General features: G+C 50.5%; 1 protein-coding gene across 2 annotated transcripts; it reads left to right on the top strand.

Moving 5' to 3' along the window:
* Positions 1 to 400: 400 nt before the first annotated feature.
* On the top strand, positions 401 to 16,355 carry PRELID2 (PRELI domain containing 2). 2 transcript variants are annotated; one of them, XM_074156331.1, is made up of 8 exons: positions 410 to 523; positions 1,211 to 1,332; positions 6,281 to 6,338; positions 7,506 to 7,579; positions 9,012 to 9,172; positions 11,929 to 12,034; positions 14,978 to 15,043; positions 15,485 to 16,355. In XM_074156331.1, exons 3-7 carry the CDS (start codon positions 6,293 to 6,295, stop codon positions 15,020 to 15,022), a joined length of 432 nt encoding a protein of 143 aa, XP_074012432.1. In that variant the 5' UTR covers positions 410 to 523; positions 1,211 to 1,332; positions 6,281 to 6,292; the 3' UTR covers positions 15,023 to 15,043; positions 15,485 to 16,355. The 2 variants fall into 2 exon arrangements, with proteins under 2 accessions (XP_074012431.1, XP_074012432.1); XM_074156330.1 differs by lacking the exon at positions 1,211 to 1,332 and having other exon boundaries at positions 401 to 523.
* Positions 16,356 to 18,496: the final 2,141 nt, after the last annotated feature.

Here is an 18,496-nt window from a genome sequence, read left to right as displayed (position 1 = left end):
GCTTTAAGCTCCCCTCCCACCCAAACCATCCTAAGATTTACCCAATAAATCCGTAAGGTTTTACCGTGGTGAGGCCACCCTTGAGGCCATGGGCTACTTTTAACACGTTGTTGTTTCTATTTCTCTGTCACCCAGAGGCTCCCGTGGATCCCCGCCGGGCTGGGCCTGGGTCGCCCGGCACGGGCCGCGGCTGAGGTGCGGCCTGGCCTCAGCGCTGCCCTCCCCGGCCCGGCCCGGCCCGTTACCGGCTCAGCGAGACACAAACCCGCCCGGGGCGGCGGCCGGGCCCGACCTGCCGCGAGGCACCGGGGCCGGGGCGCTCCCTTCCTCCCCATCCCCGCCGGTGCCGCCCCGCGGCCCCTCGGCTCCCCCGCCCGGCGCGCAAGATGGTGGCGGGGCGGGGCGGGGCGGGCAGGAAGCGGGGCCGGTCCCGGGGCCGCAGCCCGCCATGGGGGTGACGGTGGAGGTGCACCGCGTGTACCGGTACCCCTTCGAGCAGGTGGTGGCCAGCTACCTCCGCAAGGTAACCGGGCAGCCGCCCCGGCCCGCAGCGCCTCAGGGGGCGGCGGGGCCCGGCGGGCTGTGCCCGGAGCCGCGCTGCTCAGCCCGGAGCGCGTTCCCTCTCTCTGCCGCCTCTCTCTGCTTGTGGAGAACCTTCAGTCTTTGTCTGCGGGAGGGAGAGCCGCTGTGGGGGACGGAGCGGAGCCAGCAGCGGACACCGCCTGGCTGCTCCGTCCCCGCCGCCCCTGCCCTCGTGGCGGCCCGCTGCCGGCCCTGCCTGCCGCTGGCAGCTCGGGTTTCCTCCTTATCGGAGCTTTTCTCATGCTTAGATGAAAACTTGCGTTTCCGTGCCCGAGGTGGCGGTTGTGTGGGTGTCTCGGAGCGGAGCGGTCTCCCGGGGGCTGGTGGCCTCCGGCGGGGACGGTGCCCGGGCCGTGGTGGAGAGCGGGCGGCCGAGCTTCTGGGCCAAAGCCAGCCCAGCTGCTGCGTGTGGAGCCCAGCCGTGCCCGAGGGACTTCAGTGTGGTAAACAGCCACCAAATCCCACCTGGTGGCCTCGGCGGGGGCACGGCACGGCTGCCCCGTGGCACCGGGGATGGCACGGCCGGGACGGTGGCTCCGGCCCTTCCAGGGGCTCCCCGCGGTGGCCGGGTCTGTGCGAAGGAGAGACCGGATCCGTAGAAATGAATTCGGGTTCTCTGTCCCCGCAGAACGCTAACCCCTGCCCCGCTGCTTGGCGCTGTGCGGCCCAGCCGTGCCACCATCATTAGACTTCAAAGCAGGTTTTGAAATGAAGCTGTGCTGTGGCGGCAGAAGGCTGTGTTAATGGCAGGTAAACAGTGTTCCCGTGTTATACCTGCTCCTAGCAAAACAGCATCCTGAATTTTCCTTCTGAGCACTGTTGTCTCTTGGACCCGAGCTCCAAGCTGGGCTTCAAAACTGTCCTTTATGTTGGCGTTTTCCTTTGAACGGCAGCACAGAAATAGGGAAGAATTCTGATCTTTATGACAAGCTGATGCCGGGCTTTTGCCCTCTAGCAGGGACTGGTTTTTGCGAGCAGCAAGGTGAGGAACAGAGGGGGCTCCGTGGTGTTTGTTTTGGCCGCCTGTGTTTAAGCACCAGCGACAGAGCGAGCAGCTGTGCAGTGCAGGGCATTTCCTTGGCACAAAACCCATGGGTTTGTGAGTGTTCTCAGCAGGACAAGATGTTTAAACAAATGTTGACTCTGGGCTAAATTCATCCTTCATGCAACCGACTTAAAACACAAGGAAGGATTTTTTTGTCTCAGCCCCATACATGAATCTCTAAAAGATGCTCTGGCGTGCTTTTGTTTTAATTGACTGCCTATGTTTTTTCTGGTGTTCGATGGCTCAGTACAAAATGGAATTGGATCCCTGTAGCGGTGTCACAGCCTGTACTGAAAACCGAACCGTCATGTATGGGAAATTCTTTTACAAAGGAAAAACCCAGAATATCCTCACAAGCCAAAGTGGCAGAACTTTGAACAGTAAATACAGGCAAAGATGCTTAGTCTGGAGTCTGTCTATTTCTCTTCTGTTTCTGTTGACCATCTACAGCTATTCTTTTTTTCTGCCCTAGAATAGGACCCTGCAAAGACGCATTTAAGGTTTTATTTTAAAAAAAGAAAGGCAAAAAAGCAAATACTTTTTTCTCTCGCCCTGCTGCAGAAATCCTGAGCTGTGTCTCCGGCAGCCCTGGGCAGTGGCATTCGCCAGCCGTGTGGTGCAGACTGCCGCTCCATGGCTGACCGAGGGATGTGCTCCCAAACGCTCCTTGGAAAACCGAGCAAACCTGCAAAAGAGAAGGCAGGGCCACCTTTTGCTGATTTTCTTGAGTGTTTGGCTATTAGCGGTGAAAGGAGAAGCAGAGTTGCTCGTGCTTTTCATTGTGAAAGATTTAAAGCAGAGTAGAAATGCAATGGAAACTGTGTTTTCCATAGGACGTGCGAAGGGCAGCTGGAGGTGAATAGTGAGGCTAATGATGGCAGCTGGAAGCGCAGAGCAGAAAGGTTAAACTAATCCTCGTTTGTATGTGGCAGCAAAGTGCAGCACATGCTTTTAACCAGGAGTTTGATACGACTGAAAAAATAATTGCCATAGTTACTCCTAAATGCCATAGTTAAAGTTGACTTTGGGGCTCCTGCTCGTGTTCTTTCTGCTGCCCCCCTGCGAGTTGAGCCTTGGGATGTTGTTATGTGGCAGCACAGGGTGGAAGGTGCAACTGCCCGAGCTCTGGGAGGAGACCGACCCCGAAGCAGTCGGGGTTCTTCAGGGGCAGGTTTGTGCCGGGACACCTCCTGCCTGACAGAACTCCCACGCGTTGCCCTGACCGGGGCCGTTCCCCCATCGGCTGCGGTTTATGGCCTCGCAGGATGGAGCGCAGGAGTCATCCGGGCGGTGGAAGGCATCGGTGGGGGCTGGTTTTTTGCCCCCCCTCCCTGATGCTGCGGAAGGGACAGGGGTTTCCCTGGGGTGCTCGGGGCTAGCGCAGGTGTCTGCCAAGCGAGCCCGGGAACTCTAAATCAACCATTTAGCTCAAGTGTGACAAATTGATTTGTATTTGAAATAAGTGTATCTGTGTGTGAAAGGCTTTTGTACCTATCGATCTTTATCACAGCAAGTCATCTGTGCCGTGGCTTTGCTAGACTTTTTTATTTTTATTTTTTAAATTTACATTTATCCACAACCACCACCTTTCCAAACCAATAACAAAGTGGTGGAACCAGGAGAGGTTTAGTTGCTTTTGCAGTGTCACTGCTTCATTTCCTTGCCGTTAAAAAAGAAAGAATCAGAATATTTATGAATTTAAATATTTTTTGCAAGTCTTTGAAGCTGTCATTTTGATTTATGTGGGCTCCATTTGATCTTGCGTGTAAAACCAGCCCTTCATTGCTTTGAAATATTTCATTTTTATACAAATCATTATGTGTAACCTGCAGTGATTTCTCTGTGCTGCTAAACACAGTGCCGCTTTGAGAGGCCTGCTATTTCCCCCAAATAACTTCTAAGAAACATCGCTGTGGTTAGAAACTGCTGCTTTTGATAAATGATCTTACGCATTCCCGTTAGGAAAGGAACGTGGGGGTCTTAATTCCCTGGATTCAGAGTAATGACTAACGCAATCAATTCTGCTGGTTGTTATTTGTAGCAAGCAATCGATACGTTTGCAGGAAGAGCGAGTGGGAGCGCAGGAGTTCTGTACCTCACCTTAATTGTCGGGTTTTTGCAAGGGGAGAGCGGAGTGCTCGGTTCTGGTGAGTGTGAGATGCGAGGTGACCCCGTCACCGCCCGGGTACCCCCGTGCTGGGCTGTGGGGGTCTCCCTGATTCCGAACGGCTCCGCGCCTGCAGAGCGGCTCTGACGTCTGCAGGAAACACTCATGACCGGCACCCAGGGTAGAAAAAACTTAATTTCAGAGCTGTGGGTAGCTTAAAGGCAAAGTCAGCTTCATGGCTTCTGCTGTCGCCAGTTGGCATGGGGTCCTCTGAGTGTGATGGAGGAGGAATGTTTTTGAAATAAGAAAATCCATCTGGAAAGTAATTTACTAGAGGAACTCACTGGAACTATTTAATTTTTTTAAGAAAAGTACGCACACTTTGTCTGGATAACCCTTTCTTTTTCATAGAAGTAGAGCATTTTGGGTTACGGCGCTTGGAATTGTACGTGCAAAGGTGTGGGAAGAGAGGGATGGGATTTGTTCCCGTGTCAAGTACCTGGACAGGCCTGGGGGGAGGAGGGGGTCCAGGGGGTCTAGTTCTGCACTGCCTCTCGTGGGGCACAGGCAGAGCCCCCCCGCTGTGCCCGTCCGGCTGTGCCCATCCCGGTTGTGCCTACCCCAGTTCTGGCTGTCTGACTGTTCCCGTCCGACTGTGCCCACCCCACCGCCCGCCCCATGGCCAGCGCTGCACGTTCGCCGGCTGGGCCACAAGGTGGCATCCCCTGCTCGCCAGGAGCCACCGGTGGGGCGGGAACAGCCTCGGGTGCTTTGGGGGTGCCGGCTCTGCCCCACAGCCCTGGGCTCAGACCCCTGTCCTGCTGCCCCTCGGCTCCCCGCCGGGTCCTGCCCGTCCACTCCCGGCTTTGGCTCGTAGGCTGCAGGGACAGTAGCCGTGCCCTGAGAGCTCCCCGGGCCCTGTGGCTGGAGCAGGTCCGCAGCCCACCCCTGTCTCGGCACCCTGACCCCCGCTGTGGGTGCAGGGGTGCCCTTGGCCGCGGGGCCAGCCCTTGTGGTCTCGGTGAGTGGTGCCTGGCGGGACCCTCAACGTTCGGGCATGGCCACGGGTGAGCGGGCAGCAGTAGCCACCTCTCTTCAGGCAATTCCAGATTTTGGGAGTCCTCGCTCGGTTCGGCGGCCCCACAGGAGGAGCTGGGGGTAAGGATGCTGGAGCCGGCGTCGTGTGTGATTCTGGAGGGGTGGCAGCGCTGAGCAGGAGGGGTGACGCAGGGCGGTTTGTGCTGGCACCTTGGGCAGGGCTGAAGCCCTGGGGCTAGTGGGAGCCCTTTGGGCAGGGCCGACTCCTGCGCCCAGAGCTCTCTGTTCTCTCTGCCCGGCTGTGCCTGGCTGGAAACGCTCTTTCCGTGCCTGTTCCGCTCTCCTCGCCATTACTGCTGCTGTAGACTTGTAACGTTATTTCTTTTACTGCGCTATGTAGGAAATTGAGTCTATTTCTGTTTAAATACTGGGGTAATAGAGCCTGCTATTTAGTGAAAGATTTATGTAAATGGCTCTTTGTTTCACGCGATTGGGCCTTACGGTGTGTAAGTTACATCGATAATGTAATTATGCCACCGCTGCCATTGCAGAGCAGCGTGTTGTGGAGAAGCCTCCAATTTCTGTATAGAATAGGACTTGAAAACCTTGCACTTTTAAAATCAACTTTTATTCTGCAGTAAGAAAAAGTAGTGGAGCTGGATTATAGAGCAGCCTGCTCTGGAGCTGTCGACCTCTTTAGCTTAGAACCCAAGATTTCTTTTCTGTCAGAATTGAGGAGCACCTATTACTGCACATCATAATTGCATTACCTACATGCAGTTAGCCTTAAAATGCAACTTCCCCACCTTTCCTAAAGCTTTGCCTTTTGTTTAATGTCAGTCTGGTGGTCAGTGTCGCTTCAGTCTGGCATTTGTATTAGCATGGAGGTTACGGTAACTCTTGAGTATCACCTGAGTTCAATAAACTATCTTGTGTTTTTACAATCTGGAGTTCATTATTCAGGTGGATGTTAGTTGCTTTTTGCAATGGAGAACGAGGTCCTTGTAGCCTTCTGTGTCTCATTCCTAGCCAGGGGAGTCAGAAGTCCTGTTCTTGTGCATACAGTTCTATAGGATATTGCCCTCCAGGCAACCTGTGCAATTTGGGCAGAATTCCTTTTCAGTGGGGGTCTTGATGTGAGAATCTCTTTCTTCCAGCCTTGAAATGACTTGTCTGTCCTTTGGGAAACGAGGTTCCCCTGAGCAGGGACAGGCGATGACAGTCCCTTACCCCTGCTGCCGGCCAGCCCCTGAGCGGCTCCCCTTCTAGCGATTCTTCTTGTAGCAGGATTGTGGGGTTTCTCTTTGTTTTCTGACCTTACTAAGCTCATCTTACTAAACTCTTCCTTTCTGCTGGCTTCCTTTCCGAGACTGCAGATTGCTGATAGCGAGCAGCTTGTACCTGTTGGAGAAGCCGTGAAACTGCTGCTGGCTTGACCCATGACAGGTAGCGGTTTCCTTTTACCCGGGTGAGAAGTGGTAACTTTACCCTATGCGTTTTTATCCCAGTATCCCAGTCCCATGGAGAAACACGTCACGGCTGTAGAAACAGTGGAAGAGAAAACAGGTAAGCTGCCTGGCTTTTCTTACACAGCTAATGAAAGTTTTTCACCTTTCTCCCTAATACAGGAACTGGGATCAAATACTCATTTGGGATGAAATAAGAACTTACAGACTTTAAATTCTTAGTCCCAGATACTTTAATCCCTAAAGTTTCAGTCCTTAAATTCTATATCGTACATTTAGAGCCGTCCTCTGTCTTGCAGCTCAGGTTTAATGGTGGCTCTTAATTGCAGGCTTGTGTTCTTCTCTGCGCCCGTCGTTAGCGAGGCTGTCCTGAGATTCCAGGAGGCAGAGCATTAGTGCTGCCGTGGCTGTTTCCTTCTGAGGCAGTAAAGCACTCTTTCCAGAGAATGCTTTTCTGCTCTGTATTGCTTGGAGATGCTTCATGTTATTGATGTGATGTGTTTGTTAAAGTCCTGAAACCCGAACCCCATGAAGTTTTCATTTCACAGATCCCACCAAATGCAACTGTTCGAGAAGATGCTCCTTTATCTTGGAGAAGTCTTTAACCTGGGCTGCCTGCCAGTTGGCTTCTCCTGCGGTAGCGTTCTGTTCTCGAGCTGGGTCATTAAATATTAAAAGGCAAAGTGATTCTAAAAGCCAACCCTTTTTTGAGATCGTAAATAACTGTAATTTGTTTCCTAATAGATAGTTTTGTCCTTGTCACTGGGTCCAACTCAATACAAAAATAAACGTGTGATGAGACAGGACTGTTCTGTAAATCTTGTACACAGGGTGTTTGCCCAGAGAACGAGCCGGAGAATGTAAATTGGGCTGGGGACAGAAATAATCTGTGTGCTGGTCTGGTGGCTCATTGCCCCAGCTTTTCCCTCGCCCCAGTCGTCATCCACCCAGAAAATGCCAGTAAAACATTTGTACCAGACGCTGGATGAGGGGGTCTGGATGGCAGTGGTGGATGCAAACGCCCTCCTGAGCCAGAGGGCGGAGTGCCCGGGGCAAACTGAGGTACAGCCCCGTCTCAGGAAAAGCAGCAGAAGTACTGGCTTATACTTAAAAAAATCCCAAATGAAACCCACGCCCCTCAGCGCTCTGGTAATTTCTGCTTGCACCTTTGCTGTGCTGTGAAGTCTTCCAACTACTTCATTTTTATTAAAAAAATGGTAATATTTGTTGTTCTAACTCTTCCCTTCTGATTTTCTTTCATCATCAGATTTGTCTACGGGGATTATTTACCGGAGGAGAATTGCAACATGCCAGAATGTAATTCCTGAGATTTTAAGAAAGGTAACTATGTTTTGAGAAATTTAGTCGACTTGTAAAACCTTAATGCTCCACTGTGGCTTATCTTGTGTAAAAGGATCACATTTCATAATGATTTTTTTTTTTTAAGTTATAAAAGTTACTTCTAAAGAGAAGTTAGGAGAAAAAAATTCTCTGGGAACTCATTTTATATTTAACTTGAATGGACAAATTGTAACCTTGAGCACACTGAGCCATAACTGGTGCTGGTGGTTGTTTTACACACAGTGATGGGCTTTCAACTTTTGTACCCAGAAAAAGTAAAGCTGGTTTAAAATGTTATCTGGGCCACACAGAAAGTACAGCCATTCCCCCACCCCAATAGACAGTCTTACTGCTGTCAGTGCTCCTGAGCTCCTGTGATTTGGGTGTCTGATCCATTGGTCCTGAACACACTGGGCTGTAATCTCTCACAAAACCATGCTGTAAGTGAATTCAGAGGGAATTAAAATGATACTTAATGGGCCTGTAGCATGTTGCAAGTTAAATACGACATCGTAGGGTCCCTATAAAGAAGGTAAAACATGATTCCTTAAAAGCTGTAGAAATGTGAGTACCGGGGTTGTGCAGTCCCTTTGTGTCTCTTGTGTCTCTTAGTGACAGTCCTTTCTTCACAGTTTGTTACGGGAGAAGAATTAGCCTGAATTTATTATTTGTTTTTCGCAGAGTGTCTTGCAGCAGATAGTCTGTACACAGAACAGCACATTTCCATTCATGCCTGGTTAAATATTTCACAGCCTGTGTGCTGAAAAGTACATGTGTGCTCTTCTCCCGGGGCTGAGCACTCTCTGTGGGTTTGCCTCTAAACACGTGTTTGTCTTTTCCAAGCCTCCCCTCCGAGGACAACACCCATTGCCCTGTGCAGGCAGAACATAAATAAACCGCTGGTGAGATGTCCATCCCTTCCCTGGCCCACGCTTGCTAGATGAGGGTCACTCAGGGTGACCAGTGGGCTCTGGGAGGAGGTGGCCTCCCGGGAGAGGGGAGCAGGAGCAGGGTGTCAGTCGCCATGCCGGGCAGCCGGGGCCGTGGAGGTGCCGGCCTTTCTCCTGCCCTGGTGGCTTGGCTGGCAGGTTTGGCTGCCTTGCATGTCACTGGTGGCTTCTCTTACCCTTCACTGGCATAAATCAGCCGTCAGCAGCAGGAGAGCATGAAGCAATGCAGGTAAGTTGGCTGTGGTGGTCTCGGCAGCACGGCTGGACACCGAGCATTTCCCTCAGCCCTGGAGCGTTTGCACAGCCTTGAGGAGCTGTGGAGGGAGCTGTGTTCTCCTCAGGACTAACCACGGCTGGTGTGCCCCCCTCCTGGATCCTCAGCTTGTCCTCTGAGGCTGGCAATGCTTTCAGAATAACAAGAAGTGATTCTACCCTTTCTGTTTTTTTTTTTTTTAAAAAGCTATAATTCTTCTCTTTCCCAGGTCAGTGTCTTAAAAGTGCCTGACATCTACTTGGAAGAAGAATCTTGGCTTAATATGGAGAAAAGAAGCATGGCCATGAGAAGTCATTGTCTTACCTGGACACAGTATGCGTCCCTGAGCGAGGAGTCCGTCTTCAGAGAGAGCCTGGAGAACCCAAACTGGTGAGTGCTGGCCCCTGGGTGCTGTGGTGGCCTGTGCCAGCTCAGGGCGGCCTCTGCAGCCCACAGCCCCGAAAATGGCCTTTCTGTTGCCTTTTGAGTGCTTGGAATGAGAGGGGTCTGAATAATAATTCCTTTGGTGTGTCTTGAACGCATGTGAGGAGCAGCTGTAGATGTCCTGCCGCTTTCCCCAGGCTTGTTCAGACACGAGGTTGGGTTCTCTGGCCAGAGCGCAAATAATTGCTGGAAATTAATTTTCTGTGTGCTGCTCTGCAGCCGTAGAAGGCTGCCCCGCCGTTCCCGCACAGCAGGCACAGCCAGAGCGGTCGTTTCGCTCTCGCCTCTACCAAGAGATGCTTGGGCAGCAGCTTAAAAATTACCATCTCCCTCCTGCTTGCCAGCCATTGGCACGGAGCATACATGTTCCCAAAGAATTTGCTGTCTCTGGTGCGTGCCCGCTGTGCCCCAGAGATGGGAGCTGCTTTGGGACTTTGCTTGGGAGAACACACACTTGGGTTGGTGCACAGTGGAGCCAGAAATGTCTTTATGCACATTTACAGCACGATCAGAGGGGAATTTCTAATTCCCGTAGCATTGAAATGAGAAGGTATGGGATACATGTGACTGTCTTTAAAAAAAAGATTTATTTCCAGCTGATGTCGACCCCATTAATTCTTACTTTGTTCTGGTGTCTCTTGTAATTAGTTGTTACTTTTGCCTTGTGCTTTCCCTGGGAAGCATGGCAGTGTTGAGCACCGAGGTCCATGTGACTTCAGAAAGCTCTAAGGATGTTTTAAGAAAAAACTCACCAGCTCCAGATGAAGTTAAATTCCTTGTGGCTCAGGAGTTTTTGGAAGCCCCGCACTGGGACATTGCTGTTTGAGAACACGTTCCTCTGGATTTTTAAACTGTTTTGTTTCTAAAGTTTACTGGGACCCTCTGTCCTTACTGAAGGCTGGTGGCCCGGCAGGCGTGGGGACGGTGGCCGCAGGCCGATGGGGTGTGGCTTAGTGTGAGAAACTGGACGTGAGAACCAACAGTTAGTTTCCCCAGTTTGAGATTGGCTGTTACATCCAATATTTTTTTAACTGGAGAACTGCAAGTCGGGGAAGGGCGACTGCGACCTTCCTGCTGTCCCTAATGGAACTGGGGCAATGGAAGTGACGCTTCCTTAGTCCCAACCAGTCCATTTAGCCACAGCGTTGTTCTTAACGTCAGGTGGTTATTTTGTCCTAAATAAATGTGAACGCAATGATGCTAACTGCTGCATATTCTTGCGAAGTGAATTATTGTGGGTGCTTCCAAGCAGAGCATATAAATGTCTGAAAAGATCTAGTAGCAAACAAACATTACCATAAATAAATTATAAACCATTGAAAGAGGCGTGATGAGGCACATCTGTATGTTCAGAGGCCAGAAAATGCCTGTGTTATCCTCTTGGCTGAACTCCTTCATGACACTTTTTGCTTGCTTTCCATGATTTAATTGCTGTTATACACCAGCATATCTTGTCTTGACATCTGAAGCCCACAGAAAGGCAGTTTGTCCCCGTGGGCAAGGCCTGGCCGCAGCCTGGGTGGGTCCGGACCCGAGCAGCCTTTGCGTCCCTCAGTTGCCAGTAGCTTCCCGTTATTGCCTGGCACTTCCCCTCCATTCCTGCAGCCCAAGGGAGCTGACGTCTCTGCAGCGGTGGGTGAGGTGTCTCCCTGACCTGGGGAGATGTGGGTGATGGATGAGCATCGTCAGCTGGAGAAGGGAATTAAGAAGGTCTCCTGTACAAAAGCTCCCTCTTTTGCAGAGCTTTGCACTGGATGTAACTTTTAATTTTGTTTGGAAAGCCATGCAAGCTTTGGAAACTGTCCCTGACACTGTCTGAGCAAGAATATTGCTAGACTTTTTATACTAAAGACACTTTAATTAAGCTCCCATCATGAAAACAATTAGACCAAATTTGCCGTACTTAACTAGTCAATAATTTAGTAGTTGGATCTCATTAATAGACTTCTCCCTGTGACTGTTGTAATGATGCGGCATTGCCGGCTGTGTGCTATGGAAATCAATCAGGGATCAATATTTTCCTTGAGCCTCCCTTTCTCGTCTCCTGCAGTGGTGAAACTGCGACAGGAATCAATAAATCCCAGCTGGAGCAGCCGAGTTCCGTGGTGGGTCTTCGCTGCTGACCCCCATCCTGTGCTCGGGGGGAGCTTCTCCTGTTCCCCAGCTCCTTCTCTGGAGCTCCAGGTGTTTGTTACCTTCCCAAATGGCACAGACAGAAAGGATCGGTGGCCATGGCTCACCGAGGGCAGTAGTGGTGCCAGGCTGGCAGGGGGGCTGCGGGGTCCTCTCCTCGCTGCACCCACTGCCTCTGTCCCACCGGGGTAGGGTGATGTCCTGAGGGCTCTATAAACCATACAAACGTATTTCACTGTCCCTGCCATTGGCTTTCGTGGTCTGGAGGCGGCTGGTGTGTCCCTTCCAGCCCTCTCTCTGTGATGCTGCTCTTGGGGCTTCCCCGTGGGCTTGTGGCCCCCGTGGGTTAGAGCCCACTGGCCCTTCGGCACCGCTGGCCGTGGAGAACCTCTCCTTGTGCTGAGGTTCCTCTGCCTCGTTAGGTTTGCCTTTGAGATTGTTATACAGAATGTGTGAGTGTGAGAGATGGATCCCTTGGGTGTCACCCACTAAGTGTCTAACGTAGCCTTTGCGCTCACTGTTACTGGGTCGACAGAGAAGTAAAAGGGTTTTATGTTCCTGTTTCTTAGGACAGACTTCACCCAAAAAGGCAGGATATCAGTTACGGGGGCGGGTTTGCTCAACTGTGTGTTGGAAGCTTTTGCTCAATCGTTTTTAAAACAAGGTGTGAAGAAGGTAAGTCATTTATTGCTTGAATTTCTTCCCTGAATTATAATCTAATTTTTTTTTCAAATCACCAGGTCATCTGGGCTCAAAATTCAATTGATGTTTTAGGTCTGGATTCTTTACATCTTTTAATTGTGGAAAAAAATATTTGACCTCTTCTTTTGTCTACAGAGAATAAGCAGAACAGAAATGGATTTAGTTTTATTATGGTAATAGTTTTATTTCAACTACATTTTGAAACACGGCGTGTATGACTGTATCAGTTTCTGTAATTCATTCTTATTCCTGATTTCCCCCAGGCATTCAAACAGTTCTTCTTCCTAATGCCTCATTGTACCAGCTAATACTGTAATAATAATTTGCAGTTCTGTAGCACCTTGAGAGTGAAGTAGTCAAAAGTAGTCAACAGGAATTTATATCATGTCACACATTTTTCTCCAGTAATGTTAGATTTTTTTGGCAGCGTGATGTATTTACAGTAGCCCAGTCAGTCTCCTGTAGCCTGCTGTGTGCGTCAGTAGCTCTGGCTTTCAGCAAGAGTTATGGAGGAGATAAAAGCTCTCCCGCGGAGCCTCCCGGGCAGCGAGTGTTTGAAGGCCGAGCGTTTGGGAGCTGTGGCCCATGGACACCCCGGGTCTGGTGGCGGCGGCTCCCAGAGCCTTCGCTGGGACCGGAGTTGGGGGAAATCCTGATCTCTGGGAGTCTGTGCCCTGAGGAGATCTGGGGGCTCAGGGGGTGCTGTGCAGGCTGCTTGAAATACCCGCTGGAAAGGGAGCGAGAAGGAGAAGGAAGGAATATTCAATTAAACTTTTTAAATGAGAGAGTAAGAGGGGATTTTTATTTTATTTTTTTCTTTTCACTTCTCCCCTTCACCCTCCAGTTTGTAGAGATGACAGTTATGAGTGATTTTAAGGCCACGCAATAAAGGAGCATTTATGGCAAGAAAGTGTTATGTTGGTAGATGTTTTATCTGTTGCCTCTTAAACATTGCAACATTTCTGTCATTTTCACTTCTTGGTTTCTTTTTTAGATTCCTTTTGCTTGACTTGAATGTATAAGGAGATGGAAATTAAAGGCCTCGATGTAGTGTTTGTTAAATGATGGAGCTGAGCTCAAATAACAAATATTTAACTGCAAAATGTTTTGTCATGGTTACAGAAAGAATGAAAGGTAGCAGGTGCTCTTTTCAGAGACAGCATACATTTTTCTGCTAATCTGTTAAAGTGCTTCCCTGCTTTTGTGCTGGTGATGGCAATGAGGTGTGCGCTGTGATGTGCATCACAGAGTCACAGAACGGCAGGGGTGGGAAGGGACCTTCAGAGACCCCCCTGTCCAACCCTCTGCCAGAGCAGGGTCACCCAGAGCAGGCTGCACAGGAACGGGTCCAGGCGGGTTTGGAATGTCTCCAGAGAAGGAGACCCCACACCCTCTCTGGGCAGCCTCTTCCAGGGCTCTGCCACCCTCAAAGCAAAGAAGTTTTTCCTCATGTTGAGATGGAATTTCCCGTGTTCCAGTTTGTGCCCGTTGTCCCTTGTCCTGTCACTGGCACCACTGAGAAGAGCTTGACCCCATCTTCTTGCCACCCACCCTTTAGATATTGATGAGTGTTGATGAGATCCCCTCTCAGCCTGCTCTTCTTCAGGCTCCAAGTCACCCGTAGCTGTTCTGAGCTGGGAACGTGCTGGGCTCCCGTTGGCTTGCCTGCTTTGGGGTGTTACCGACGAGGGCAGGAGCGTGTGGGCACTTCGGTGGGACGGCTGGGCACAGCAGGGCACCTCCACCTCCGGGATATCACACCCACTGTCCCTGTCTGGCTGAGCCACTTTAGGCTGGGGCTGGGAGGTTTAATGGGAGGCCATGGTGGATCTGCATTTTCAGTGCATCTCTGCACTCTGAGCTCCTTCAAGCCTCATCTCCTGGGGCTGAGATTTAAGTGTTTGAACTTTAGTTGAAAAGAATATATTGATCAGGCTTTGATTTAGTCGTTCCTTGCTGAAAAGATCCTGCGTAATGACTTCTACCTGCCCTTTCGTATTTTATTCATTTAATGGAGTCCCCTCTCACTCCCTTTTTCTTCCTCAACACCATTTTGCCTAAAAGTCTGTGGTGCTATGAGGGGAAATAAAAGAAAAAGCCGTTACCACACTGTGAACATAACTGATTCAATAAGTAACATTTTGAAATTCCCCGGGTGAACCTCTGAGTCTTCACTTGTGTCAATTAGTGCTTTATTCTGTAAACAGTGGCACGTCTAATTCAGACTGATGGACTAGGGTAGTCAGCGCTGGCTACAAAGAACAGGCATGGAAGATGGACTGGTTTTCATGGATGTAAAATATCTTGTACAAGTTCTTTGTGGAGACGTGAAAAGGAATTCTCTTGACCTATTTGTTAAAGTTAGTTGTCTTTTCTTCCTCCTCTCACGGGGACTCAAATGGAGAAATCCTTGCTCTTTTATTGTGACAGACAGCGTGGGAGGGTGAGCCTCAGCCCACACAGGTCCAGCCCAGTCCACAACGTCTGCCCCAGCCCTGGGGGTCAGCTTGGCAGATTGTCACAATTGCAGTGCATGGACCCGAAAAATGGAGCAGGAAGGGATGTTTTAGGTTTTCTTGTCTAAAGCGAGTGGGTTTTGCCTTTCACCAAATACGAAGCTTCTTCTCTCTCACTTTTTACTGAATCTTGAGCTTAAATTCATTCAGAATGGAGGAGATTCGGCAGCGGAGGGGTCTGTGCCCTGACGTGGGAGGAGCCGTGGCCGAAGCGCCAGGTCCCCCCGAGCAGCCCAGGCCGTGGTGCTCCTCCAGCCGCACAGAGCCAGTGCCGGACCCTAAAATGCAGTTTCTTTTATATTTTTTAAGGCCTTGCTGGTATGTTGTGGAGCACTCTTTCTAATGTATGAAATCCTTGAGTTTGGTGTAAAACTACCATTTATTTGTGCTTTTTTTCCAGGGTATTAAAATCATGGAGACGCTTCTTCAGGAGCAGTGGGGGTGATGGTGCTCGTGGTGAGCAGCTGTAAGTGCAACGTCTGTCTGCAGACAGGCAAAAATTGTGGTACCAACTGCACACTGTGCTCTTGTAGTTCTACAAACGAACAGGTCTTTGGGTCCATTATAAATAACATGCAATTTCTGAAGAATTTTCAAGAAAAATAACGATCTACTGCAGTGTTAGGCTTCATGCCATTCCAGAGTTTCTGAACAGTTGTTGATTAAGATGATCTGTGTGTCCTGTGTCTCACTGTTTCCTCTCTGTCAATCTATCACGAGTGCAATAGCCTTAGTAAAATAGACATTGGTTCTGTCTAAGGATTTTTACTCAAAAGTAGTATCTTCAGGGGTTATCTGTGGAGGGAAGACTTGGTCAACTCTTAAATTAGCTTCAGAAGAAGAGCAAATGGCTATCGATTACCTCTAATAAATGTTCTTCTAAAACCTGTTTTCTCTGCTTTTGCAGAAGAAAATGTATTTGCGTAGAGTTTCCTTGGAACCACAGATCTTTGTTGCCATCGGGATTCCATGGCTGCTGCCCGAACGTTACTGGTACCATTTCACTGAGGAAATAGCATTTAATGTGCACAGCTGGGAGAAGAGGGGACCACAAACTGCAAATCTTTTAGAGCAGATGAAGGAATCGTATGGGGATGTTGATGGTGGAACTCATGGAGGAAGGAGTCTAAGCTTGGAAACAGCGTCTTCTGTCACTCGGTGCTACAATCTCTAGAGACTGGGAATTCTCAGAACACAGAGCAAGGAAACAGGAATACCCCCTGAGGCTGTGAAACCCCTCCTCGCCCGGTCAGCCCCTGGCTGGGTGTCTTCCCCAGGGAGCTGTCATCGCCCCCCATGTGTCTGTGTCCCGGCTTCGTGCTGGGGGTGAGGCTTCACCCTGCGGGGCCAGAGCTGCCGCGGCTGAGCCGGTGACTGTCCCCTCCTCGGTCACTTGTGCTGCAGGGCTGCTGGCTGTGCTGGAAAGGTTTGGTGACTGGCCCCTGCCAGCACGGCTCCTCTCAGCTGTAAGGACATCCCTCGGTACAAGTTTTGCATATATTTGAATTCTTCCAGAAGGTGTTTCTCTTTATTGCAGCTGAATAGAAGAAGAGACCTGGAGGGGGATTTGTCAAGTTTCTCTCTGTCTTTATGTCAGCAAAGGTTGTCTCATACTCTTTTCCTCCTTTTGTTCCACGCATCGCATCAGGATAGTTTTATTTTAAACTTTTGATTTAAAATCCAGATAAACACAAGCCCTCTTTGCTACCCTTTACTGAGTCAGGGTAATGCCACGCTTTACAAATGGCCCCATTAAAGTCGGCATAGTAGTTCTTAGTATCCTGCCTTGTGATTGTTTGTGCAGGCAAAATCTTGCTCAATCCAACTGAAGCTTTGTTTTGTGGTTTTTTCCCCAGCGAATACACCGCTCACCTCAGGTACCGGCTGGAAACCGGCTTTGGCCAAGAGCCTGAACCAGCCGAGGCTGGCGGGCGAGAGCCAGGCACAAAGAGGCCAATTAAACTGGGAACACTCTGGATCCATCTGATGCCATTATGCTCCGGTTTGCATTAGCTGAGGAAACAAAGTGCTCAGATAAGCGGGCCGGGGGGGCTGGCACCCATCCTTTGTACTCTTTAGAAATCAAGTTTTTAAAGTGCTGAATGTGTGGTGGACAGTATTTTCCTTCTAAAAGAAAAGTCCCATTATATTTTCAAAGGAAACAAAGAATACCCGTGATTGGATCTTTTCAAAGAGAAAATAATTTCATTTGCTCCCACGATCAATTAGGAAAGGCTTGTGAAAAGGGAGGGTGCCGTCAGGAGGCAGGACGCGGTTCAGAGCAGAGCGTTGAAAGAACTGTCACATTTGCTGTTGCCGTGTAAACAGAAAGCGTCGTGAGTGCTTCTGGCATGTGAAGGGATGTCACTGTAATCTTAGGTCACAAGCGCTGTCTCTGGGGGAAGAGACAGTGCATTTCCACTAATTTTTTTTTTTTTTTTTTTTTTTTAACTGCCAGACTCCAGGCGCATTAAATATAAATTGTTCCAAATGTCAGGAACCGGCTCTGCTTTGTGCAGGAATCCATTGTTTTATCCTTTGTAAATGAGGGTTTCTGGAGGCGAAGGCTGCAGCGGGGGTTCCAGGAGCACGGGTTGGGCCTCGGTGCAGGCGGGCAGCATGTGGGAACCTGCCGGGTGGCACTGGGCTGCTGGGACCTGGGATGCCAGGAGCCTGTGGAGCATCCCCTCCTCCTCCTCCATGTCCTCCTCCTCCTCCTCCTCCTCCTCTTCCTCTCTGGGGTGGCAGTTCCTGCATCAGGAAGCAGGAGCCTGTGGGGCATCCCCTCCTCCTTCTCCTCCTCCTCCCTGGGGTGGCAGTTCCTCCATTGGGAAACAGAAGCATGTAGAGCATCCTCTCCTCCTCCTCCTCCTCCTCCTCCCTGGGGTGGCAGTTCCTCCATGGGGAAACAGATGCTTGAGAGGATCCATGAAGCTGCAGAGGTTCTGGGCTCTGCCGGGGCTGGGGGCTGCGGGGCCACGGCAGCCCCTCATCCCCCACCCGACACAGCGAAGCTGCCCTCCTGCTCTCAGGCTCCTGTCCCAGCCTCTCTGCTGGCCCGTGGTCCCAGTTTGTGCCCAAGTCCCCATCTCTCAGGTTTGAGTGGCGCGGCCCGTTTCCCACTCGGGATGTGATGTGTGGATGCCGCATGGACTCGGTCTCCCAGCACAAACTCCTATTTCAGTGGCCGGTTCTCCAGTTTCTCTAGAATTCCCTCACGCCTAATTTTTCACTTCCTTTTGCTTCGAGTCACATTTGTTGTGAATGCCAGTGAGTCTGCAGCCGGAGGAGCAGCCTGGGCTCCCTTTGGCAGCCTCAGCTTTTTGCAAACGATGCTGAGAGGCCATTAAAGTGCCAGGGATTTATATGCTTTTCCCATTGATACTGCTCGGAAAGACCTTGCAGCCCAGTTGCTCTGCTGCGATTGATTCGTTCTCATTATCAGCCCTGAATTATTTGCAGAGGTAAATGACAAGGCTTTATTTTCTCATAGCGCTTTATCTTTTTACAAAATGCATCCAGCGAAGTTGCTAATGGAAAAGCTTTTAACCTCCCGAGGCGGAGGGTGATCCTTGTCTGTTGGGGAGACACGTGGAGCTGACTAATGCCAGGGGCTGCCGAAAGCCCCGCCGCCGCCGTGGCAGCCCTCCCTGGAGCTGCGGAGGTTGAACAGCCTGCCCAAGGTGACCGGCGCAGCCTGGGGATAAATTGTTTGCTTCAAAAATTAGAGAGAAGAGAGAGGACAAATCCATTCCCCTGCTCCGCCTGTCCTGGCCTCAGCGACGGGTTCCCAGGAGCTGGGGCAGCTGGAAGGAGGGTGCTGGTTGGGCTTGGTGGCACGATGGAAAACGAAGGGGTTCCCAGGGACACGGGAGTAAATACCTCTGCAGGGGGGGAGCAGGGTGCGTTCGCTGGGCTG

The sequence above is a fragment of the Numenius arquata genome, chromosome 11 (genome assembly GCF_964106895.1).
Source record: "Numenius arquata chromosome 11, bNumArq3.hap1.1, whole genome shotgun sequence".
In the NCBI taxonomy this organism is placed as follows: Eukaryota; Metazoa; Chordata; class Aves; order Charadriiformes; family Scolopacidae; genus Numenius; species Numenius arquata.
The sequence above is the reverse complement of the archived record's forward strand: the minus strand, read 5'-3'. Positions and strand labels throughout refer to the sequence as shown.

What these genes read in the sequence shown, in the direction of transcription:
- PRELID2 (XM_074156330.1), top strand. Translation starts at nt 449, where the DNA reads ATGGGGGTGACGGTGGAGGTGCACCGCGTGTACCGGTACCCCTTCGAG. An exon ending in AACAGTGGAAGAGAAAACAG is followed by an intron (nt 6,339 to 7,505) that starts GTAAGCTGCCTG and finishes TTTCATCATCAG; the next exon opens with ATTTGTCTACGGGGATTATT. An exon ending in AGCCTGGAGAACCCAAACTG is followed by an intron (nt 9,173 to 11,928) that starts GTGAGTGCTGGC and finishes CCTGTTTCTTAG; the next exon opens with GACAGACTTCACCCAAAAAG.